At 60.1% G+C, this 23,166-nt stretch overlaps 3 protein-coding genes across 3 annotated transcripts in view; 1 reads left to right on the forward strand and 2 right to left on the reverse strand.

The window, feature by feature from the left end:
• RRP9 (ribosomal RNA processing 9, U3 small nucleolar RNA binding protein) overlaps positions 1–3,458 on the forward strand; it is a 5,076-nt gene extending 1,618 nt beyond the window's left edge. Inside the window, exons 2-15 of the mRNA XM_027640293.1 lie at positions 5–183; positions 282–400; positions 480–550; positions 660–701; positions 862–988; positions 1,230–1,354; positions 1,606–1,698; positions 1,802–1,902; positions 2,025–2,159; positions 2,340–2,402; positions 2,479–2,624; positions 2,713–2,792; positions 2,935–3,008; positions 3,101–3,458. Coding sequence (XP_027496094.1) covers positions 5–183; positions 282–400; positions 480–550; positions 660–701; positions 862–988; positions 1,230–1,354; positions 1,606–1,698; positions 1,802–1,902; positions 2,025–2,159; positions 2,340–2,402; positions 2,479–2,624; positions 2,713–2,792; positions 2,935–3,008; positions 3,101–3,206 — 1,461 coding nt within the window. The 3' untranslated portion in view covers positions 3,207–3,458. The remainder of the gene's footprint in view (positions 1–4; positions 184–281; positions 401–479; positions 551–659; positions 702–861; positions 989–1,229; positions 1,355–1,605; positions 1,699–1,801; positions 1,903–2,024; positions 2,160–2,339; positions 2,403–2,478; positions 2,625–2,712; positions 2,793–2,934; positions 3,009–3,100) is intronic.
• Positions 3,423–13,765, reverse strand: GRM2 (glutamate metabotropic receptor 2). The gene is made up of 6 exons (XM_027640338.1): positions 13,660–13,765; positions 10,268–10,888; positions 7,874–8,711; positions 6,102–7,165; positions 5,052–5,226; positions 3,423–4,487 (listed from the first exon to the last, which is right to left on the reverse strand). The coding sequence occupies exons 2-6, from the start codon at positions 10,724–10,726 to the stop codon at positions 4,414–4,416; spliced, it is 2,610 nt and encodes an 869-aa protein (XP_027496139.1). The 5' UTR covers positions 10,727–10,888; positions 13,660–13,765; the 3' UTR covers positions 3,423–4,413.
• A 2,389-nt stretch (positions 13,766–16,154) lies between these two features.
• The window catches only part of TEX264 (testis expressed 264), a 38,233-nt gene continuing 31,221 nt past the window's right edge, over positions 16,155–23,166 (reverse strand). The window contains exon 6 of the mRNA XM_027640511.1: positions 16,155–16,988. Coding sequence (XP_027496312.1) covers positions 16,675–16,988 — 314 coding nt within the window. The 3' untranslated portion in view covers positions 16,155–16,674. The remainder of the gene's footprint in view (positions 16,989–23,166) is intronic.

Genomic DNA, 23,166 nt, shown 5'->3' on the forward strand with positions numbered 1-23,166 from the left:
GGAGGGAGGGAGGGGGGCGAGGAGGGGCTGTCCCGGCGGGGTGGCCGCCGTCGCGCGTTTCGCCGCGCCTTTTCCCGTGTTGATCCGCCCGGTCCCGCAGGTCCCGAACGCCCAGGGCAGACCGCGGACGGCGGCCGGCCGGCCCGCCGACGAGGAGGTGTCCAGCGACTCCGAGACGGAGAGGTAAGGGTTGCGCCAGGGAGGTGCCGGTACTGGAGCGGGTGCCCGCCCCGGGAGGCTGTCGGTGCCGGGGGGATGCTCACGCACACGTGTCCCCGCAGCCTGTCCTTGGGGCGGCGGCGGCGAGAGGCGGCGGCGGCGGAGGAGGAGGTGGAGGAGACGCCGCAGGAGAAGAAGCTGCGCCTGGCCAAGCAGTACCTGGAGGAGCTCCGCCAGCTCGGTGAGTCCCGCCCGGCCCCGGTGCCCCGGCGGGGCGGCCCGGGCGCTGGGCCCGGCTCTCACGCACTGTCCGACCGCAGAGGAGGAGCGGGCGGAGGAGGAGGAAACCCAGCCAGCGGATCTCATCGGCGACCGACTGAACGAGGACGTGGTGAGCGGGGGGGCGGGCGCGGCCCCGCGGTCCCGGTGGTGGGCTCTGTGCCCCTCCCGCGGGACCGGGGCTGGGGCCGCCTCTGCTGAGCCTCCCGCTTCTCCCCCAGCTCGAGCAGAAGGGCCGGCTGCAGCGCCTGGTCGCCAAAGATGTAAGTGCCCGGTGGCAGACCATAAGTGCCAGCTTTGGGGGACACTCGGGCATGGCCAGCACCCCACGACCCTTCTGCTGCCCACGGTGCCCTGCTGGGGTACTCCCAAGCCCGGGGAAGGGGCCGGGGGAGCCCAGCTCACATCCCACTCTCCCTACAGGTGCAGCCTCCGGATCCAGCCAGCATCCGTGTGCTGCGGGGACACCAGCTGCCTGTCACCTGCCTGGTCATCTCTCCCGATGACAGGTTCATCTTTTCTGCGTCCAAGGACGGCTCCCTCATCAAATGCAAGTGTTCACCTGAGGCTGCAACTGGCTGTTCTGCAGGGGACCCTGCAGCATCAGGGCTGTGGGTGCCTGTGGTAGTGACTTAGCCCTGGGCTGCTCTGGGAATGTGCATTGTTTTGGGATCTGTAGGAGGCTCGTTGGCACTTTTGGGAGTGGTTTTGGGCTTTGTGGGAGGCTCATTAGCACTTTTGGGAGTGGTGGGAGGCTCCCAGAGGGTGATGGTGGCCTACCTTTCCCACAGGGGAGGTGGACAGCGGGAAGAGGCTGTGTGTGGTGCCCGGGGGGAAGAAGGGCACAGAGGAGCGGCACATGGGACACGCATCCCACATCCTCTGCATGGCCATCTCATCGGATGGCAAGTACCTGGTATGGGAACAGGGGACAGAGAGGTGGCCAGGGGGACTGCATCTCCTCCCAGGGTCCTGTGGGTTGTGTCTCATGGCCAGATGTGCCTTGCCCGGTTAAAGCAGCCTCTGTCCGCTACAGATTTAAGGATGGGTCCCTGGGATCACCCAAAAGCATATGGGGTGGGAATGGAGGCTGGCATGGGAGTGGAGGCTGGGGTGGGCTCTGGGTCTCTGAGAGGCAGGTCTTGGGCATCCCCTGCTGTCTGCCAGGCCACAGGAGACAGGAACAAGTTGATCATGATCTGGGACACAGCCACCTGCAAGCGCCTGCACATCTTCACAGGGCACCGTGACGCTGTCTCGGTGAGTCAGGGGCATCAGGCGTGGTGCCTGTGGGGCTGGGCAGCCCCATCCTCCCTGGTGCCCCTGCCTCACTGCTGTGCCCTGTCCATCCATCTGTCTGCAGGGCCTGTCCTTCCGCAAGGGGACACACCAGCTGTACAGCGCTTCCCATGACCGCTGTGTCAAAGTCTGGAATGTGGCAGAGAACGCCTATGTGGAGACCCTGTAAGGCCGGGGGAGATCCCACTGACCCTGCCAAAGGGTGTGCCAGCATCCCTGGGGGAGGCAAGGTGAGGGGGCAGGGGGCCATGCTTGCCACCATGTCTCTTTGCCATCTCCTCCTCCAGATTCGGGCACCAGGATGTCATCACGGGGCTGGACAGCCTGAGCCGGGAGTGCTGTGTGACGGCAGGGGGACGGGATGGCACCGTGCGGCTCTGGAAGATCCCTGAGGAGACACAGCTCGTGTTTTCTGGGCACCAGTAAGTCTGGGGTGGGAGAGGAGGCTGCGGGCAGGCATGCCCAGCTGGGGCAGTGGTGTGTGGCTGCCAAGCATCTCGGGGAGCACCCTGGGGATGCTGATACCCTGGTGAGCCCGCGTCTCCTGAACAGGATGCCAAAGCACACTTGTAACTGCTGACAGTTGCCCCCTCTCTTCACAGGGGCTCCATCGACTGTATTCAGCTCATCAATGAGGAGCACATGGTGTCCGGCGCCGATGACGGGTGAGCACGGGGCTGGGGCAGTGCCGGGGGTGGGCGGGGGCCCCCCCAGCCCCCTCACCCCTCACGTCCCCGTCAGGTCTTTAGCCCTCTGGGGGCTGACGAAGAAGAAGCCTCTGGCGCTGGCTCGGCAGGCACACGGCATGCAGGATTCCCAGGGCCTGGAGCAGCCCTACTGGATCTCAGCGGTGGCCGCCCTGCGCAACAGTGACCTCCTGGCTACAGGTGTGTGGCAGCCGTTTTGAGGGTGTGGGGGAGGTCCTCCTCCCATCCCTGGGTTGGGGTGCATGACAATCTCATTCCTCTGCCCCAGGATCCCACAGCGCCAGCGTGAAGCTCTGGAAGTGTGGTGAGGGATTTCGGAAGCTGGAGCACCTCTGGGACATCCCCTTGGTATGGATTGATGGGCAGGTTGGGAATGCTGGAGCTGGGCTGGAGGGTCTCACTGCAGGGGCTCCCCTCCCTGGACAGCAGGAGGAGGCTATGGGATCCCCTTAACCTGCCCTGTTCCTTCACCTTGCCCTGTCCCCTCCAGGTGGGCTTTGTTAACAGCCTCAAGTTCTCGTCATCTGGTGACTTCCTGGTGGCTGGCATCGGGCAGGAGCACCGGTAGTTACCCTCCTCCCTGGCACTGCCTGGGGGTGCAGCCCCCTTTCCTCTAGTGCTTGCTGGAGTGTGACCCTCGTCTCTCTCATCCGCAGGCTTGGACGGTGGTGGAGAATCAAAGAAGCCAAAAACAGCATCTGCATCATCCCCCTTAAACAGAGAGCCACAACCTCTGGCCCTGAATCTCCTGGCAGCTCCTAGCCCCCCGATCGTGAAGCAGGTCATTCTGTCCCTGGAGCTGCACCTTGATGCATCCTTGGTGCAGCCACCCCCCTGGGGCTGGCAGGCTGTGAGTAGGGGGTGTCACACAGCCTTGCTGGCCCCCGTGTTGTGATGTGGCTCTGCCCTCTGCGAGGGTCTGTCCCCTTCCCTCAGGTTCGGCCGGACCTGAGCTCTGGAACAGTCCATTTTGTAAAAAAAAAAACCACCAAAACGACTTTATTTACATAAATTACAAAAAAAAAAAAAATCACACTCTTGCTCACAGAAAAATATCTACTCTTAAAAACGTGGTTGGGCTCAAATACCTGGATCCTGTTACTCGCCCTGAGCCTCCAACGGCCCCACGGGATCTGCCGGGGCTGGGGGCCAGCGGGAATTCATCCGCCCCTGCTCCTGCCCCGTCTCCCGTAAAGGGGTGAGAAGCGCCACGCACAGCAAGGGGAGCGATGGGGGGCTTGGGCCCAGCCTGGCCATGCTCGGCAGCTCTGCTGGGGCCAAACCAGGAGGAAAAGTGAAACTGCAAAGCTCCAGGGAAAGAGTGACGTGGAGCACAGCTTGGCACAGGGTGGCAGGGAAAGCGTGGTGGGCAGTGTGTGCCAGCATGGAGCTCGGTTGTGGAGGGAGCAGGAGGTGCGGCGTGGATTGGCACAAGAAAAGCGGGAGTTGGAATGTGGCTTTGCGAGAGGGAGTCACGTTGTGCACCAGGGCTCAGTGCAAGGGACAGGAAGGGGGTATTTGTGCCACAGGCGGTGTAAGGAATGGGGGTCACACACCACAGCTCGGTGCAAGGTCCGTGCAATGTGCACTACGGCTCAGTGCAAGGGACAGAGGGACATTCACCATGGCTCAGTGCAGGGGGGTGGGGGTGCACAATGGCTCAGTGCAGGTGACGCAGAGGGACATGCGCCGTGGCTCAGTGCAGGGGTTGGGGATGTTCACCACGGCTCAGTGCAGGGGTTGGGGATGTTCACCATGGCTCAGTGCAGGGTGCAGAGGACATGTAACGTGGCTCGGTGCAAGGGAAGGGTGACACGTATCATGACCCGACACGTGGAATGTGTAGCTCGTGCTGGGGCAGGGGCTGAGCCTCCCGGCTGCATTCGGCACCCGGTCGGGCCATGCTGTGGGCACTGCTCTCCCTGGGGAGGTGCCGTGTGGCAGCACCACAGCCTGACCCCCCCATCCTTCACAAGGACGACGTCGTGGAGTCCACCACCTCACGACCATTGCACACCGTGGGCACGTACTGCGAGGCTGAGCCTGGCCAGGAAGGCAGCAGTCAGGGGTGGGTTGGGGTCTGGCAGCAGCACCTCACAGCACCCCACTGCACCCCACTGCAGTGGGCTATGGGTACCCAATGTGACCATTTCACCCCCTGGCTGATGAAAGGTGCCCAGGGGTGGCCATAGCCCCTGGGGGTGGAGTAGAGGGTTCCTGGGATGGTGACAGGCACTTGGGGGCAGGCAAATCCCCTGGGTTGGGGTGGAGGGTGCCTGGAGTGGCTATGTCCCCCTGGGGCTGAGGCAGAGAGTGCTGGGGAATGGCCATGTTCCCTCAGAGTAATGACATGCCCCCAGGAGCAGTACCCCTCTGGCAGCTGTGCTGTCCTGGGAGATGAGGCACTGGGACAAGGGACAGGGAAGAGCTGCTGGGGACACAGCATCCTTCATCCTCCCCACTTCCCATCAGGCCCTACCCCACCTCCCACTTTCCTTCAGGAGCCCATGCTGAGGTACTCCCACCCCCCCCCCCCCCCCCCCCCAGGAAGGGGATGCTGCCCCCCCCAGCCCTTCCCCAGCCCTTCCCCAGCCCCACTGTGCTCACCTTGGGACTGGCTGGAGCTGGCAGCTGCCACGCTGAACCGAGCGGTGCCCACGCGGTGACTGGCCACATTCTTCTGTGGCTGGAAGAGTATGATGTGGAGCTTGGGGGTGAAGAGGCAGCCGAGGACCACGGTGCCGCTGAGGCTCACCGAGATGCACATGGTGGTGGTCTGGACCTGGAGACAGAGTGGGGGGCATCAGGTGCTCCACCCACGAGCCGTCTGCCCCGAGGAGGGCAGGATGAAGCCCCAGTGGCACTGCCCAGCCCCACTGGGCATGGACTCCACCCTGCAGGGACATCCCACTCCATACCATACCACATCCCTCTGTCAGACCCATGGGCAGAAGATGGGGAATGCCCTTATGGGATCATGTCACCCCTGCAAAGCAGGTACACCCTGTCCAGCATCCCAGCCCTGCCAACATGCCGCTTTGGTACAGTGCCTGGAGGTAGAGCCCAGAACCCCCCACCCCAGTGCCCACTCCCTCTGGAGGATGTAGATCCCTTCTGGAAACCCATGAATGTAGCTGCCCCCACCGAGTCCTCAAGGCCTGTCAGAAACATGTTTGGTTGCCCTGCCAGGGAACCTGAGGTGCTGCAGGGTGCATCCTGTGCTCTCTAGTCCCTGGCATTGTCCAGCTCCCCAGGGACCATGCTGGCCCTGGGGTTGGCCTTCATGCCCTGGGGTGAGATATCTGGATGGGCCAGTGACTCATGCTTTCATGTCACAAGGCTGAAGGATGACACATCACTCCTCCATGATCAGGCTGAGGGGCTCTCTGGAGGTCTCAGGGCCATTTTCCATCCTCATCCTAGCAAGGCAGAAGGGTCCTCTCTCCAGGACTCATTACCCCCTCAGCCACAGCCATTCAGGATCTTTCACCTGGTCCCGAATGCCCCAGTGCAGAGGTGACCATCAGTGCAGAGGTGTATGGATGAAGACCCTTCCCCAGGCCCGCAAATCTCCAAATCACAAACCCCATGGGGCCCAAATCTCCAGGACCACTTAGATCAAGCCCTATCAGAGCCCCCCAAAGCTCAGGCTCTTACACGGTAGTCGCTGGAGGTCACGTAGAAGATGGGCAGGAAGGCCAGCCAGATGATGCAGGTCGTGTACATGGTGAACCCAATGAACTTGGCCTCGTTGAAGTTTTCAGGGCATTTCCGTGTCTTGAAGGCATAGACCGTGCAGAGGACAATCAAGAGGACATTGTAGGTGAGTGAAATGAGCATGTTGGAGTCGCGGTTGTTGCACTTGAGGGTGACGATGTACCTCTTGTCAGGCTCAGTCTCCTTGCCTGTGCCGGGGGTCTCCACTAGCAGCCAGATGATGACGATGATGAGCTGGCAAGAGATGAGGGCCATGCAGATGACCACCTGCGACGTGGGGCTTATGAACCGGGGGCGCTGGACCCCCTCCTTCACCCCGCTGAAGATCCTGGCGATGCGGTTCGTTTTGGTCAGGAGGGCCGAGTAGCAGACGGCGAAGGACGTGCCCAGCCCCAGGCGCCGGAGCGTGCACACCTCGGTGGAGGGCTTCGCGATGAAGATGAAGGTCATGCTGTAGCACATGAGGACCCCGGTCAGGAGGATGTAACACAGCTCCCGGCCAGAGGCCTTCACAATGGGGGTGTCGTTATTCTTCACGAAGACTCCGATAACAAAGAGCGTAGAGATAAAGCCCAGACAAGAGATAGTGACGGGACCAATGGCCCAGACATCTTTCCAGCGGATGTACTCTTGGGGCAGCTCGTAGCAGCCATTCAGGGTCTCGTTGGGCCAGTAACCAAGACCACAGTCCATGCAGGTGAACTCATCCAGCAAGTACTCGTAGGGCTGGCAGGGGATGCAGATCCAGCAGCAAATATCTCCGGGCTGCATGCTCTTGATCTCATTCTTTTTGCAGGGGTCACTGCACTGGGACACAGGGATGGAGACCTCAGCCCACGGGATTAGGCTGGTGTCGAGGATGAGCCCCTCTGCCCAGTAGCCCACTTTCTGGTACCGATACCGCCCGTCCACGTGGTGATAGTTGAAGATGTTGTAGCGCCCGATCCCATCACCATAGCGGTCAAATCGAACAACACTCTCTGTGTCTGCTGGCCTGAACGGAGCTGGAGGGAGGACAAGGGGAGATTGTCACTGCCATGAAGCAGGAGAACACTTGCTCCCAGCCTGGAGGCAAGGCTCCTTCAAAGGGTTACATCCCACCATGGACACAGTTTAATGTCCAATCTGTTTCTTGCCTTCAGTCCCATCCTTGCTGCCTGTGTACACATTAGGAGCAGGAAAGCAAAGGTGGAGAACTACCTCCCCACCTGCCTGAGAGCCCGTCAGCCCTAGCCAGCTCTGCAAGGGCAAGGAGGGGAATTGTGCACCCTGCATGGCGCTCAGTGACACCTGAATAGCCAGGCTCAGCCCAAGTCATAGAGGACATGTTTCTAATTCACCCCAAACTATGTGAGTCCCTGATCAAGGGTATCCCTTCATTTTAATCCCCAAAATGTGAATAAATCACAACACTTGCAAGCAAACGCTCCATGGAAGGGTTCCTTGTGGAGCGGGTCCCATCCAGCTGTAGCAGGATGGAATTGTTCACCAGCTTCTCCACATATGTCTCCACTGGGGACACAAGGCCCAAGGATGATGGTGGGCTGTTGGCAGCCTAGGACAACCACAGCCCATGGCACACAGGTCCCTGGGTGTGGGCAGGCTGGAGGAATTGGAGGGTCTTGGGTCAAATTTAGGTCTCCATCTTTCCTGTCTCACCACCCATCTCTTTCCACTTTGGCAGCCAAACCCCATCTCCACCTTGGACTCACCGTCAAAATTAACATTGAGGATAAAGTCCTTGTAGAACCTCTTGCCATTGACGGGCTTCATGGCATCACAGAGCTTGGTGTCATTGGGGCACAGTGCTCGGTGCATGTTGTGGAGAGAGTGAGCCATGGCATAGACAGCATTGATCACAAACGTGATCTTGGACTCCGGCTCAAACTTGCCTGCCTTGAGGGAATACCGGCTACAGTCCTGCGTGTGGAAGCTGCACTTAAACCTCTGTTCCCAAAATTCCCGAAACCAGGGATTTCGGCTGTTATTGTAGGGATGGAGGTTAAGGAAATAGGCAGCAAACTCCTTAATGGGGTAGGCTGCCAACTCGATGGTGATGGCTCCCTCTGCCACCGCTTCGCTCCCGGCCACTACGCTCTCCAGGGCTCCCCACCCGTCACTGGCCACCCACATGAAGGACACATTGGCTCTCTGGGCAGCCGCCAGCAGCTCCCGGGCATCTTCACTGCGAGTGAAGAGCACGACCACTCTGGCATTGGGCTTCTGCAGCAGAGCCCGGACCACTCCATCGTAGGTCTTCTTGTTCATGGAGCGCCCCACCTTCTCCGAGGTAGCAATGCAGATGTTTCGCATGCGGGCTTCTTGCTCAAAGGCCTCGATCCCCGTCTCCCCATAGTCACCCTCCGAGGCCACAGTGGAGACGTAGGTCCAGTTGAAGAAGCGGAGGATCTCTGCCATGGCTTTGGCTTGGTAGAAGTCTGGTGGGACGGTGCGGGCGAAGTAGTCGTAGCGGGACTTGTCACTGAGCTTGGCGCTGGTGGAGGCATAGCTGATCTGTGGGATCTGGAAGAGCCTCAGCAGGTTGGCCACCTGAGTGGAGGAGGAAAGGTGAGTGCCTGAAGATGTGGCCCAGTAAGGGACATTCCCACTGGAGGACCCCTGTCCAACATCCAGTGTTGCACAGTGCTCCCAAGTACTACCATGGAGCTGATGAGCAACCCACCCTGACCCGGAGCATCCTGGTCTGTGGAGGGACCAGAGAAGAAGAGTGGATGGTACATTCACAGAGTGCCTGAGCCCTCAGACATGCTCATTTCTCTTTTTTTCTTTTTTTTTTTTAGTATTTCAAAACTCCCCTCTGAAATTTGGGTCTGTGGATGGGACAAATAGACTAGTGGCAAAAGTAGAAACTCTGCTGTGGGTGACCTGTGGGATACGCTTGTAGGCAAAGAGAAAGCCAGGATGCCTGGTAGCCCCACAGCACAGGGTGGGAATGGTTCTGAGGGCTGGAGGCCAGGACAGAGCCCCCCACCCAGTCTGGGCGATGCTGCAGAGCTGGGTAAGGGGACTGGCGCCTGTGCATCGCATATTGGGAGCCCCAGCAGGACTGGCACCTTCCAGCCCTTGGCAGAAGCCCTTGTTAGCTTCAAAGGGGAAAAAAAGCCTGCTAATGAGGCTGTTAAAACCCAGGCTCTGGGAGCAGCAAGGGGGGCTCGGGTGTGCTGGCTGGGCTGCGGAGCCTGCTCACATCTCACTGCTCCCCAGGCAAGAGACACAGCTTAATTAACGTGGACAAATGATCTCCACAACAAAGTCCCCTAACGGCAATAAGGTCCCCGAGCACAGCAATGCTGCTGCCAGTCCTCACCACACATGGGAGCTGCCAGCCCGCCATGCCCCCCCAGTGACCCCCATGCTCCCCAGCCAGCCCACACTCTACCCCTGCTTCTACCTGCCTGTCCAGGGTCTGGAGAGTGCCCCTTGTTGTGGGGACGTGCCAGGTTCCCAGCAAGGGAAGGGACATACGGCCAGGTGGGCTGGACCAGGATGCTGCCTCCATCATCCAACCCCAGCTTCCTCTACCCTGTGGCTGGGGGATGCAGGGACCCCAAGGACTGGGAGACATGGTCTGACACATGCTGGGGACTCATTAGGTCTCAGCGGGCACATGGCTCAATGGTCACCCCCGGGACTCAGCTGGACCTGCTGGCTGCTGCATCCTCAAGGGATGCTCTTCTCCCTGCCGAAGCCGGCCCCTGGGTCAACAGAGCTGTGGTTTGGGGACTGAGCATCCCATCCAGGGTGACAGCCAGCTCCAAGGCTTGAGGTGCCTGTTCCCATGGGATCACGGGGGATGTGGGTGCAGTGGCCTCCTGTGCCCACCCTGCCCTGGCCAAGCAGCCCTATGGCTGAGCCCCTCAGATGTGCAAATCCCTTGCAGTCAGCTGCACCTCTCAGGCTGGATTTTGGGGTGGCAGAGGGCACAGTGCTGCTCTGCCTGCCACAGCATAGACATGAGTATCAAGATCATCCTGGGCTGAGGAGCTGAGCCATGTGCCATGCACCACCCCCATCTGGGACAGGCTTGGCTCCCATGGCTTATGGCATGTTGGAGGTTTCCCGCAGCTGGGTTTCCTGGGCAGTACCTGGATGGAAACGTCACTGTAGGAGCCCCCGATGACGCCGGTGATGGCAGTGGGCACGTCATCGTGGACAGCGTAGGAGCCGTCAGGGCAGATGTGCTCAGAGCCGTCCACCCTAGTGAGGGAAGCACGGACAAAGTCCAGGGACTGCTCCAGGGCGTAGGTATCCTTAGAGCAGGTGTCGAGGATGTGGGCGCCCAGCTTCACCCCCGGCAGGATGCTCCTGTCCTTGTTGATCTCGTCCAGGGCGAAGAGCATGGCCTCCAGGCGCTGGATGCCTCGGTGTTCATTGATCTTGCCGCAGTCCTCGCTCCCCACTCCTTTCTCGTGGACAGGGAAGAGGCCCCCAATCACCAGGTCCCCATCCATGCTGATCTCCTTCTTGCCAGCCATGCCGTGCCCTGCAGCCAGGCAGGTGGCCAGGTGCATCAGCCACAACCAGGCGGCCAAGGGGACCGCCATGGGGTGTGCTGGCACCAACTGGGGGACCCGCGCCACCCCGTGTCACCTGCTGCCACCCTTCAAGGCAAGGGAAGGCAGACCCCAGGCATTGGGTGGCAGGGGGTGGCACGGCGTGGTGTCGCTGAGAGAGGGGTCGTACCACCCCAGCAGAGCCCTCAGCACCTGGAAAAGCAAAAGAAAAGCTACTAGGTCTGTAGGCTGCAAGACAAGACAGGGACTGTCCCCAGGGGCAGTGTCAGTGCTGCACGGGTTGGCAAGGGCAGAAGGGTGAGGTGAACAGGTGCAATAGTTCCCACAGTGACATGGGACCCCCAGTACATACACAAGTGACAGAGATCCCAGGGGACAAGGAGGGGCGCAGGCACCGGTCTCCCCACAGCACTCCCAGGGATGAACTGGCACGGGGGTGGGCACAGAGATAGCCCCTCTGACAGCACCGGGCAGAGCAGCCTGCCAGGGGGCAACTTGCCAGCCCTAAAATACCAAGGAGGGGGAAAGAGCCAGGGATATCACCTGGCACAGGGAGCCCAGGCTGGGCGGGTAGAACCAAAGCCAGCTCCAAGCTGAGCCCCCGACCCACGCAGCAGCATCAGGGGTGCCGACAGCTCCCAACCTCCAGCCAAGAGTGCTGCCAAAAGCAGCCGGCCACGAGTTCACCATGCCTGCAGCACCCAGCACCCACACTATTTTAATCCCCTTCCCATAACCACGGAGCCCACCCACCCTGCTGCTGCCCCCAGGGCTGTCCGTGGCACCAGGGCCGGAGCAGGGACTCGTCACTGGCTTCATCCTCCCGCAGCAACATGCAGGGCTCTGGCAGTCGCGGTGCTTCAGAGTCTGTTCTTTCACCACCGCCCCTTCCTTCCCTGTATACTAAATTCAGAGATTTCAGTAAAAGTAAGAGCCAGGTTTGCTGACTCCCTCTGCAGAAAGCATAGAGGCACGGGGGAATCAAAGGCTTTTGCAGCAGACAGGCCTTGTTTTGGCAGGAGGTGCAGTCCCCTCAGAGATCCGTTGTCTTTTCCCAAATCACAGGAGAGATTTGTTTCCCATTTGAAGCTGACTGCTGAAATCCCAAAGGGCTGGTGTTTCAGGGGCCATGGGAGAAGGAAACCCCTTGGCAGCCCAGAAGCCTCAGGCTGCTCTGGCACGGGAAGCTGCCGGTGCTGCGGTGGGACTCAGGGCTCGCCCGCAGCTCAGCAGAGCTCACGGGGGCACACAGGGTGGGAGGGTGATGCTGGAGAGTGCTGGCCCCCCCTGCAGCTCCCCACAGCCAGTACTGAGGCCTCTCTCCCCGACAGGAGCAGAGCACCCCTCAATGCCCCCGTGCTGCTCCTGGACAGGTAATGACTGTGCTGGAGGAGCCCTCTGGCAAGCAGTCGGAGCTGGTGGTGATGCCCAGGGGGATGTGGGCAGCACTGTGCCACAGGATGTAACAGGGTGGGGTGATGAGACACACGCAGACCTCCTCCTCCACACACCAAAGTGCCTGTCCCTTGGTGCTGCCTGCTGGTGACAAGCCTCCAGCTGACTCAGGACATCTACTACCTGACCCATCAATTTGAAGGACTTTGGGGAAAAGACAAAGAGTCCTTGCCTTATTTCAGGCAGAAGATGCTTTTAAGGGACCTAGGGTTTCCTAAAGCAGGAAAGAGGACACAGGCACATGGATAACTGATGGAGCCCATCGCTGCCAGGTAGAGCCTGACACAGGGGTCTGGTGGTGCCAGATCAGGTCCTTGTGGTCCAGCTCTTCTGGGGCAGCTGGCAGGACCTACCACATGAAAGGCACCTTCAGGCCAAGCTCCTCTGAAGGGCAAACCATCACCTAGCCTGATGGACGCGTGAGTAGGGCTGCCACCATTCCCGCAGCTGCTCAGCTGGGCTGGCATAGTGCCGGGGGGACAGCCCGCGGCAACCTCTGTGGAACATCTGGGGAGGTGAAGCACCAGGCAGGGCAGAGCCAAGTCCATCCCGACTGCCACAGTACGGCGGGAAGCTCCTGCCGGCTGCGGGCAGCCTTGCCTCTCAAACGCATCACGAGTGGGGTGGGTGAGAAGGGGCCGTGACTCCTCTGTGCCCTGAGAGCTTCCCACCCTCTGCCAGGTGCCCTGACTCCCCTGACACCAGCGCCCCTGGGGGTGGGTGAGAACTGGGACGTGTGCGAGAGCGGCAGCGCTGCGGGAGCGCCGGGATAATGTCACCTCCCACGGGGGTCCCAGAGGTCCCACTATCGCTGAGCTCTACCAGGAGCCCCCACCTCCCCCTTGCCCCACGGGCTGCCAGCGGGACCGAGGCACCTTACCGGGGCGCTCCCCCGGCGCCCCCCGCCACAGCGGCCGCCCCACATCCCGTCCCAAACGCGCCCTGAGGTCCGGCTGCCCCCGCACAAACACAGCCCTCCGCAACGCCACTGCTGTCCCCCGCACAGACACCCTGAGGGGAGACCCGAGGGAAGAGCAGGGGCAGAGGGGTCTGTCCCCGCTTCCCTGCCCCGGTGCCGGCGGGCGGCCCCGGCCGGGGGCTGCGGCGGCGGGTCCCGCTGGGTTCCTATTGTGGTCTCGGCGCTGCCGGGGCACGGCGGGGAACGGGGACCCCCCAAGACCTTCTGCCAAAGCCTCGCGTCTTGCGCCGGGCAGCGGGGAGCGGCGGGAGCGGCCCCGGTGCCACCCGGACCACCCGCACGCCCGACCCTCCGGTGCCGGTGCCGGTACCCGGGCTCCGCTCCCCTCCCGCGGCTCCGGGAGCCCCAGCACCGGGCACTGCTCGCCGAGCCCCGCCGTGCCGCGGCCCCGACGGCTGCGGGGGATCGTCGGTCGCGGTGCCGCTCCACCGCGGGCACTGGGGCTCTGGAGGCGGCGGAGCGCCGCCGGGGAACAGCGGGGCCCGAGGCCACGGGGACAGGAGCGCCGGGGTGGGACCGCATCCCTTACCTGGGGGATGTGCCAGGAGCCGGTGCCGGTGCCGCGGCTGCCTCGGAGCTGCGGCTGCCGCCGCCTCCCGCCGCCGCCTCTGACACTCCGCCAGCCCCAGCCGAGCAGAGCCGCTCCGCCCCCCGCCCGGCCCGGCCCCGGCCCCCGCCCCGGCCCGGCCCCGGTCCGGCCCGGCGGGCAGCGGCACCCCTGGGGCCCCCTCGTTTGCCCTCCGCTCGCTCCGGCACCGGCAGGGCCAGGCAGGGCACCGGCAGGGCTGGGGCAAAGCCGGGGGCAGATGGTCGGGTCCGAGCAGGGCAGAGGCTGGACACGGGCAGGGAAGGCAGGGAACAGGCAGGACATGGCCAGAGAAGGCAGAACACAGCCAAGACACAGCCAGATCCAGGCAAGGGATGGCCACACTGAGCCAGAGCACAGGCAGGACACAAGCAGGATAAGGCCAGAGAAGATCCAGGTAAGACACAGGCAAGGCATGGGTAGATGCAGGCAAGGGATGGTCAGATCCAGGTTGGGCAGAGGCAGGACACGGCCAGAGCAGGCAGGACCTGCTCTGCACCCTGGCAGACCTGGCAGGGCACGGTTCAGCACCTGCTCCCCTGGTCTCAGACCCCCCAGCTCACTGCCAGCCCAGTAAGAGGGGTTCCAGCCCCAGCTCAAGCTCTACAGCCACAAGCTGGTGCCTCAGGCGCTGTTCCTCCCTTGCCTGGCCTGCCCCTGCTCCTCAAGCCCTTGGGAGGAACCCAGGGCCCAAGCATCATCCTCCTGCCCCCCTGCACTCCACACAGTCCCCAGCACTCACTGTCCGTCCAAGCACCCAGCTGGGGAAGGATTTGGACCATCCAAAGACAAAGGCACTGGCAAGGTTTAGCTTTCCAGGTCTCCACCACTTACCCAGACTCCTTCTAGAGCCATTCAGCAGCCCAGGACCCTGCCTGTCCCTATGCTGGCAGCTCAACTGTCTTGGAGAGCTCTGTGACTTAGGGACAAAAATGGGACAGGGGATAACACAGGGGACAGGACTGTTTCTGGGACATCTCATCAAAATATCCACCTCACTGCTCCTGCCTAAGTTGCCCCCCTGCCAGCTCCTGCACTTGCAGGCTGTGGGTCAAGGCACTTCAGTGAGTCAGACCCGCTCTGCCGGACTCCCTCCCCACAGCAATCCTGGTTTGGGGGAGAGAACTCAGACCTTCCATGGCAAGGTCCCCCCAGGAGTCCCCTGGCAGCAGGACCCCAGACCCCACCAGCCTGTCTCCTTTCAAGACTGTTAGCACAGATGGAGCAGGACACTGGGGACAGGAGGATGCCTGGGCTGGGTGACCTTGTCACTGTGAGGCAGGGGGGACAGAGAGCTGGGGAGGACTGGGGATGTGCTGTGCCAAGGGATGCTGGCCCTGCCATGGTCCCACTTCTCCCCCAGCAGATGGGACCTGGCACCAGCCTCACACACACCTTGGCACTGGCTGCATTGTCCCAGCTGCTGCTGCTTTGGTGCTGCCGATGTCAGGAGGATGACAGCAAAGCCTCCTTGGCCCCCAATTTCAGCAGGGTTAGGAGACCAGCAGCACTGGGATCTGCTATCTGGCTCCAACCCCCCATAGAGCCTCAGCCAGGCATAAATATTTCAGGGGGCTTGGCAGCTTTGTAATAACCAGCAACAAAGATAAACACCAGGAAGAGCAATATTTTTCCATGTGGGCTGGAGGAGTTTAATATTTTATCACTCAGTGCACAAAATATTTATGAACAATCTCATGTCAATCACTGGCTGAGGACTAATCATGACCTTTCCAAGCCAGGGAGTACACAATCCCACCACGGAGGGACAGTCAGGCCTCTCCTGCTCCTCGCACTCCCATCCCAAGTCCCAGGTTTTGGGCTGCCGTGTCTGACCACCAGGAAATGATCCCTGGGCTGGGGGAGGCACCAAAGGCACTCAGCAAAGTACTCTGGCAGCTGGATTGCCCCGGGACACTTATGGCGGTGATGTCCAGGCTGCTCCCTTGTCCCAAGCTGAGGAACAGGGAACTGGGACCAGCATGGGCAGCCCTCCCTGCCTGCACTCCACAGCTGCAGGACCAGGCAGATGGGATGTCAGGAAGGCACAGCGCAGGCTGTCTGGTGTCACCTGCCACAGTAGGAGGCCTATCAGCAGCCTAGGGACCTGGCTTTACTGTTGTTACTCCCTGCATATTCCCATGAGGAGCAGGGATGCCACCTCCCTACAGCTCAGCCCAGCTCGGCACAGTGACTGGGACCCTTCTCTGCTCCCCCCGCCACTTGCAGAAGCTCAGGATGGTGTCTGTGGCCCCACTGGGTTGCCCAGGCAGGGAGCAAGTGTGAGCAGCAGGGATGCAGAGCCCCTGGGCAGTTCCCTGGCTCAGTCAGGGGGCACAGGGCAGCTCACCAGCAGCCTCCACCCACAGCCCACTCTCCACCATGAGGCAGGACAGCACGATTGGCCAAGAGGCAGAGAGCAACACACCAGCCACCAGTGAGGAAAAGCATCCACTTTATTACAGACCCCAAAGCGCCCATGGCAGTGCCAGGAGGACCACGTTTACATGGGATGTTTCCATTGTTCAGCAAGGGGAAGAGAAGAGAGGAACAACCCAACCGACCCACCTCACAGCTCTTTGGTGCTAGAAAATGTGGTGGTGTGGCAGAGAGGAGCTGTGGGTGAGAGGGGCAGAGACAAGGGGGGACACCTCTACCATCCACCACCACCCCCGAGACACCTGCGAGGAGTTTGCGACGCACCCAGACACACACAAACGGCAAATGCATTTCGCTGTTCCCCCAGCCTGTGCCCACCCGGCACCGCCAAGCACCACAGAAAACCCCCCCACCTCCCAGCACCCCCAAAACAGTCAAACACCCTTTCTGCAAAGAGGGAGAGCAGGTCCTGGGGGGAATCAGCAACCGAAATCTCTTGGCTGGTGAGGAAGGAGGTGGGAAAGGCGACAGGTTCCCAGTAACTCAGACCCTGGCGGGAGAGGCAGCCAGGTCTCTGCTTCACTCCTCTCCTCTCTCAGCAGCAATGGGCTCCTTGGTCCACTTGTCTGCCACCTCCTGGTTGCCTGCGTAGCCCACATCAGGTAGCAGACCCGGGGCTCCCTCCCCATCCCCGGTGACCTCCAGGTCCAGCTCCTCGAAGGAAGAGCCGCTGGCTCCCGACTCGCTGTAGCTGTGCTCGCTGCGGTTGTCCGCCTCCTCCCGGCCACGGCTGGCTGGGAAGGGCAGCAGGATGGAGGTGGCCACCGAGGTGTCTCTGCTGTCAGTTGTGGCCTCCATGCTGATGGAGCTCGCCTCACTCATGGTGTCGACCCCTGGGATGGAAAGAGAAGGGGTGGGAGTGAATGTTGCAGGAAGGAGGTGACAGGGATGGGATGCCATAACCTTCAAAGCCACCAGAAACCTCAGAGATGTCAGGGCACAGCAGAGACCAGCTCCTATGTCTTGTCACCTCCTGTGCCTTTGGGATGTGACCAGGCTAAGACAAGAAGCTGGACTCAAGCAGCTCCCTGAAATCAGGGCACCAAGTCAGTCAGTATAAACAACCCCCAGCTTCCAGCCATGCCCTGACCTCCTGGCCCCATGGCTGCTCTCCATGCACACGCCAAGGACCTGGCAAGCCCTTTCTTAGGACGAACGCATAGCCTGGGAGCTGGGGGACAACCTTGCCCTTGGCAGGGCACCATGCTTGAGCACCTGAGGGGATGGTGGCACACGGGCAGGTTCTCAGATGTGCTGCTGTCAGAGGCAGGTGTAGGTCTAGCCTCGTGCCAGGACATCCTGGTGCCTTCAGCACCCAACAACCTGCTCCCCACTCCCTCCGTGGCTCCCCGCAGCTCTGGCAGCAGTGTGAAGGGAAGCAGGGTAGCAGCAGACAGGACTCAGGGTACCAGAGGATGGGGGGGAGCCTTCCCACCTTACTCAGAGATTCTCCACATCACCTGACTGCCAGCCCACACCTTCTCTCATGACCCAGCCCCCCCGGGGGCTGCCCCTGCCTGCCAGGGCAGACCCCTGGGCTCTCCGCCCCTCCCTGGATCCCTGCCTCATTAGCTCCATGGACAACACAATTAAGGAGTCGACAAGGAGAGGAACGTGTCAGATTGAGACCAGCAGCTCGGTGCTGTTGCCAGAGCAACCAGCCAGGAGACAAAACCCTCCTAAAAAATGTTAATCATTGCTAATTACGACATCAGAGATCCCCATGGTTAATTATGACATCACAGATACATGTCGTTAATTACGACACGGCAGCAAACACTGGACAGGCTCCTCCACCATGGCCCTCCCTGCTCCATCTTCTCCCCCCTTGCCTCACACTGGTGGGAAGTGTGTGCCGGGCTCTGTTGCTTCCTGGCACCTCCATCCATGCCAGGTTGGATGACCTTGCCAAGGATCATGCCCCACACCAGGAGGGAAACCAGGAGGAGCCCCTCTCAGCAGCAGCACTGCTGGAGGGCTGCAGCTTGCCACCAACAGGGCTGGGGAGTGGTGAAGAAGATGACGATGACCACAGAGAGGCTCCCAGGTGGGAGAGGAGAGTCCTCTCCTCCACACTGTCTCCTCCTGGTGCAGCTCCATCCTCAGCTTCAGACACAGGGTTGTCCCAGACTCCCACAGGCATTTCCAGCCTCCCTCTGCAGTGCCCAGGGCTGGGCTGCTCACTCTCCTCCAGCTGTGTGGCAGCCACTGATCTGGAGGAGACCCATCAAGGAGGGAACTTGCCTTCCAAACATCCTTAAATCCCTCTTTGAGTTGTTTTTCTTCCCAGCCTGGGCAGCTGCCAGCAGAACTGCTTGTAAATGGCAGTCCTCTGCCTTCTGAGCAGCATCATCCCACGGTCCTGCCGGCTGAGTGACGGCTGCTCGGAGAGGACCGAGCAGTGGCAGCAGGATGAGGAGTAGCCAGAAAAGATCCGCAGACAGAGCGCACCCACTGCTCCATCCCACCTGGATGGCGTACTGGCTTCATCCCGCTCGGAAAGCAGCCTGAGCCTGCACCCTGTCACCTTGGCCATAGTGTGCAACCCTTTGGCAGCTGACACCAGCTGAGCCACCCCAAGAGATGTCTGGCGAGCCCCCCACGTAAAGGAGCGAACGGCTGCCCGCTGACACGCACTGCAGCATCAGGGAGCACCTCGACATGGAAAGTACATTTGCTCTAAGTTAAAAAGGATGTTCTGCACGCTGTGGTGAGGCGCTCGCTGAAGGGGACGGCAGCCACTGAGCGGGCAGCAGAAAGGTGGGAGGTGCTGACCCACCTGACAGGATCTGGGCAGGGCAGTGGGTCAGCGGGGAGCCTCTGGGAAGACAGAGAGCTGCAGGAGATGGATGAGAGTGTGTGACCCCCAAGCTTTGAAGCCAACTAAGGGTTTGCCAGATCTCTAGTGAAGATATCAAGAAAAGAAATAATCCAGTTTGGCCAAAGTGGTGGCCCGAGGTGACATGGACACATTCCCACCCCGGCTTCCTGACAGCTCACGTCATTCGTAGTCATCTTGCGTCCCTCTGAAACCCGGGACAGGAGTGACACCGACCCCCCAAGCCGTGCCCTGCCTGCACAGCACTCTTCCCCTGGCACCTCCAGGGCCATTTTGGGTCAGAAGCTGTCACATAACCCCATGCCACACAGCAAAGAAGATCCTGAGGAGAGGAGCAGCAGCTCAGGAAGGGGAAGATAGGGATGAAGCTGACCTACACACTGCTCCAAGCCACCACTGTGGGAAAGCACCAATGTCCTCACCCTCGTAGCCGCCTCCCTTTCCCTCGCTCAAAGGGTGACAATAAATCGAGTCCTGTTTCCTTTCAGCCAAGCACTTTGTCACTGCTCTGTCACTTCTGATCATGTTTGAGCAGCATCAGCTGGCAAATTTGCCCGTTTCAGCAGCCTCGCTCTCCTCCACACAGGACAAGGCCAGCTCTGGCGCGGCCACTCTGCCTGGCCAGGATGGATGTCTGGGGTGGGCAGGGTGACAGATGGAGCTGGGGACCGTGAGGGCTCAGCTCAGGTAGAATATGTGGCAGGAACACCCAGCTGTCCCAGCACAGGCCAGGGAGGCCAGGCAGGCAGTGCAGGGGGCTCCAAGAAGGCAACCAAAGCCCCACTGGAAGGGCGAGCAGGGGTTCAGCTCTTATCTTACAGGCAGAGGCTTCCAGCAGCTGTCACACCCACTTGTCCATCCTTCCCCACACACCTTGCTTGGTTTCCCTATGAGCCACTGCCCATTCCCTGCATCCACCTTCTCATGGACAGTTCCTGCACCAAGAGCCAGACCAGCACCCCAACCAAGTGTGGCTTTTCCCTCTGGCACGCAGCAAGGTGCCAGCCACCCTGTGGAAACCCCTCCTCCACTCTGCTCTTCCAAGGATGGTGTAGCCATCCCACTGTACCTTAACTCGGTAGGAACATGGTACCCAGGAAGCTTTCATCTGGGCAACAGAGGCGCAGCCTGGGGTGAAGCCATGCCAGGGTGCTGAGGAGCCCATAAAGGACAGGGCCACCTAGGAAGAAGGGAAGTCAAGTTGCCAGCTCCAAGAGACCAGCCAGGGATGGGTGCAACAGGAACCACTCATTAAGGGAGTTCAGCCCTGTGTCATCCCAGGTGGTGGCATTTCCAGATTCAGAATGAGGTCTGCCTCCCCTTCTGCATTGCCCCAATGTGACACTGCTGCCTGAGCACCACTCTCCTCTTGGTGCTCCCAGGCCCTCTCTTTTCCCCTGTCTGACCAAATATTCATTGTCCCTGAACACTAGATCAGTGTGCTGCTGGGGATACAGCTCCTTCACACTTGCCAAAGCTCGCACACAAGCCACCAGAAGAGGGGCTGGGGCAGGCAGACCAGCAGGGAAGGCTTGGCAGGAGCTGTGTGCTGAGCCCCTTCTTGGGATGTAGGGGCAGGCAGGAACAGGCAGAGCTCTTCCGAGGACAGAAGTGGCGATGAGGCAGAACACATCAGGGAAGGTGCCCCCCCATGGCACTGGGGCTCAGTGGGTGATGCCATCCATTGGTTGTACCTGAACGCTGCTGGACAGACTCAGCTCAAGCAAAATGATCACCTGAGACTCTGGGTAGAGCCACGTGCTCAGGAACCATCTGTGTTCATGCCAGCAAGCCTGTGTCAAGAGGCTGCTTTCGTTTGCTTTCACCTTCCATGTGCCACAGCGGGGTCAGCGCTGCCGAGAGGGAGCCGGGAGCGAGGGCCTGCTGAGCACCGTGCTGATGCCAAAGCCCCAGAAAATAATTAAGTACAAAACAACTAATCGTGATTGACACTGGCCCCCTGGAGACCCATCAGCCGCCTTCCAAAAATGCTTCCTGTCTTTCTGATGACCCTGACGTTCCCGAAGAAGGGACGGAATTATTGCAGAGACAGCCACAGCCCCTGGCCCCTTTCTTTGCATATTGAGTGTGTCCGTCCTCAGCGGAGCTGCCAGCACCCTGCTCTGTGCAGAGTAGCAGCAGAAAGCAGAGACTTTGGACCATGTACCACAGCCTTTGTGGTCACTGGCTTCGCTCAGAGCCGCAGGCACCCAACACCTTGCAGGGTGAGCTCAGGAACAAGGACAGCAGATGACAGCCTGAATGGAGAGATGTGCTCCAAGGTCAGGAGGCTCAAGAAAACAAATCCAGGCTTTTCTTACACATCCAAGTCACTCGGTACTGTCTGGCACCAGCCACAACAACAGGTGAGGAGAAATGGCAACACCTTCCACTTGGAACATCTCAAGCCTTTAATGCGAGGAAAGCATAATCCAGCCGCTGGCAGGGAGTTTCATGAGCTATGACCAACAGGTGCTGTGTCCACACAGAGCATTCCTAAACATGATGCTCACTCTGAAATCACAGGCTTAATGCTGTTATTACAGTATTTTTGGAGGGGGAAGAGCAGGCTTCATCTGCTGTCACATCAGGAGTGAGAGCCCAAGGCTGCTGTACACACAGCATCCTTAGCTGCCTTTGGGAGAGAAAACGGGGCTCAGCACCTTCCCAGTCTCCACTCACTCTACGAGGCAGCAGGGTGTCAAAGCCCTACACCTGGATTTGCACAGCCAGAGAAGCTGACTGCCACCATCAGGGGCCACCACTCTCCCACTCTCCCAGGAGCATCCCAGCACTGCCTGAGCCTCCATCGGGGCAGGACCACTTGAAACACTGGCAGAGCTGAAGTGGATCAAGAAATCATCCAAATCCATGCAATTGGGGTTGAGGGGGAATCATACTGACAGGCAGATGGGGACATTGCTGTGCCCATCCTCCATCTGGCAGAGGAAAGCTCAAAAGCTGTCACAGGTGCCCTGGGATCTGCTGGGTCATGAAGATCTCATGGCTGTCATGACTGTTGAAGGGGCTGTGGCTAAGTGGACCTTTCTCCTTGAGCAGCTGCCCAGGGAAGGAGGAGTAAAAATTATGTGAAAAGAGACTGGATCTTTCTCTTTCTTCAACTCAGAGGTGGTTGCACAGATCCTAACAGAAAATCCTTGGGAAGGGAGGATGAGTCTCAATCCACAAGGTGTCATCTTCAAGGCATCTCCTTCAAGGCATCTCCAGGGAGCAGCTGGGTAGATGGGAGATGTGAAGCCTGACAAGACCAGCTGCCCACTCCCACCTCACCTCCTGACTTTGACCCTGCTTTTGAACCAGGGGCAGCCTGACAGCTACAAACCAAGTTCCTGGTGTCAGCAGGCCAGTGGCAGTGGGACAAGGATGCTCACTGGGTACCATTTCCCTTTGCACAAGCCCAGGACCTCCCCATGCAGTGCCATCCTCCCCAGCTGTAAGCAGTTGTGCCAGTCTGGGGCACTGTGACATTACAGGGATGCAGGAGATCACAGGGACCACCAAGATCCTCAGGTAGGAGCTGCACAAGCAACCTGGAGGCTTGCCACATCCTTGACCCTCTCCAATGGCCAGAGCAAGGATGTGACCCCCTGCCAGACCTGACTCTGCCACTGTGCCCAGCAGTGACAATCACAGTGCAACATCCAAGCCCAGCTCTTTAGCCTTAGAGGCAGGGCCAACCTCACAGCTATTATTATTATTATTTTAAGCTGGTTTTGTGCAGACTCAGCAGATGACACTGCATCAGACTGCACCAACAAAAGCTCATCTGTGTGGCTGGAAGGGGAGGGGGGTTGGAGAAGCTGGTCCACAGCTGCTGCCAGAGAGCCCAACCTGGGGTCTCCCACATGAGAAAGTCCAACATCATTTGTTGTCTAAAACTGGGAAGACCTTCCTAGCACTACTTCCTGCAAGGCAGGGGACTCCCACACCACAGGGATGCTGGCAGTGGCATCCCAGGGAAAGCACTGAGACAGCTGTGGTGCAGGGCAGTGGCTGCTCCCAGCATCCCTGGATGTTCTGCAGGATCATGCACTGCCTGAGTGGGGCAGAAAGTAGCACATGCAGCTACGGAAGGCACTACCCTAAAGCTGCTTTTGCTCCCGTGGATCCTGCCATCCGTCTCTGAAACCAAGGAACAACCACGGGAAGAT

This window comes from Corapipo altera, unplaced genomic scaffold (assembly GCF_003945725.1).
Source record: "Corapipo altera isolate COAL_440 unplaced genomic scaffold, ASM394572v1 55, whole genome shotgun sequence".
Lineage (NCBI taxonomy): Eukaryota > Metazoa > Chordata > Aves > Passeriformes > Pipridae > Corapipo > Corapipo altera.

Excerpts from the sequence above, each read along its gene's own strand:
- GRM2 (XM_027640338.1), bottom strand. The coding sequence starts at position 10,726 with ATGGCGGTCCCCTTGGCCGCCTGGTTGTGGCTGATGCACCTGGCCACC. Across the intron at positions 7,166-7,873 it reads CCTCAATGTTAATTTTGACG|CTCCGTTCAGGCCAGCAGAC; the intron begins GTGAGTCCAAGG and ends TCCTCCCTCCAG. Across the intron at positions 4,488-5,051 it reads CAGCTCCAGCCAGTCCCAAG|GCTCAGCCTCGCAGTACGTG; the intron begins GTGAGCACAGTG and ends CTTCCTGGCCAG.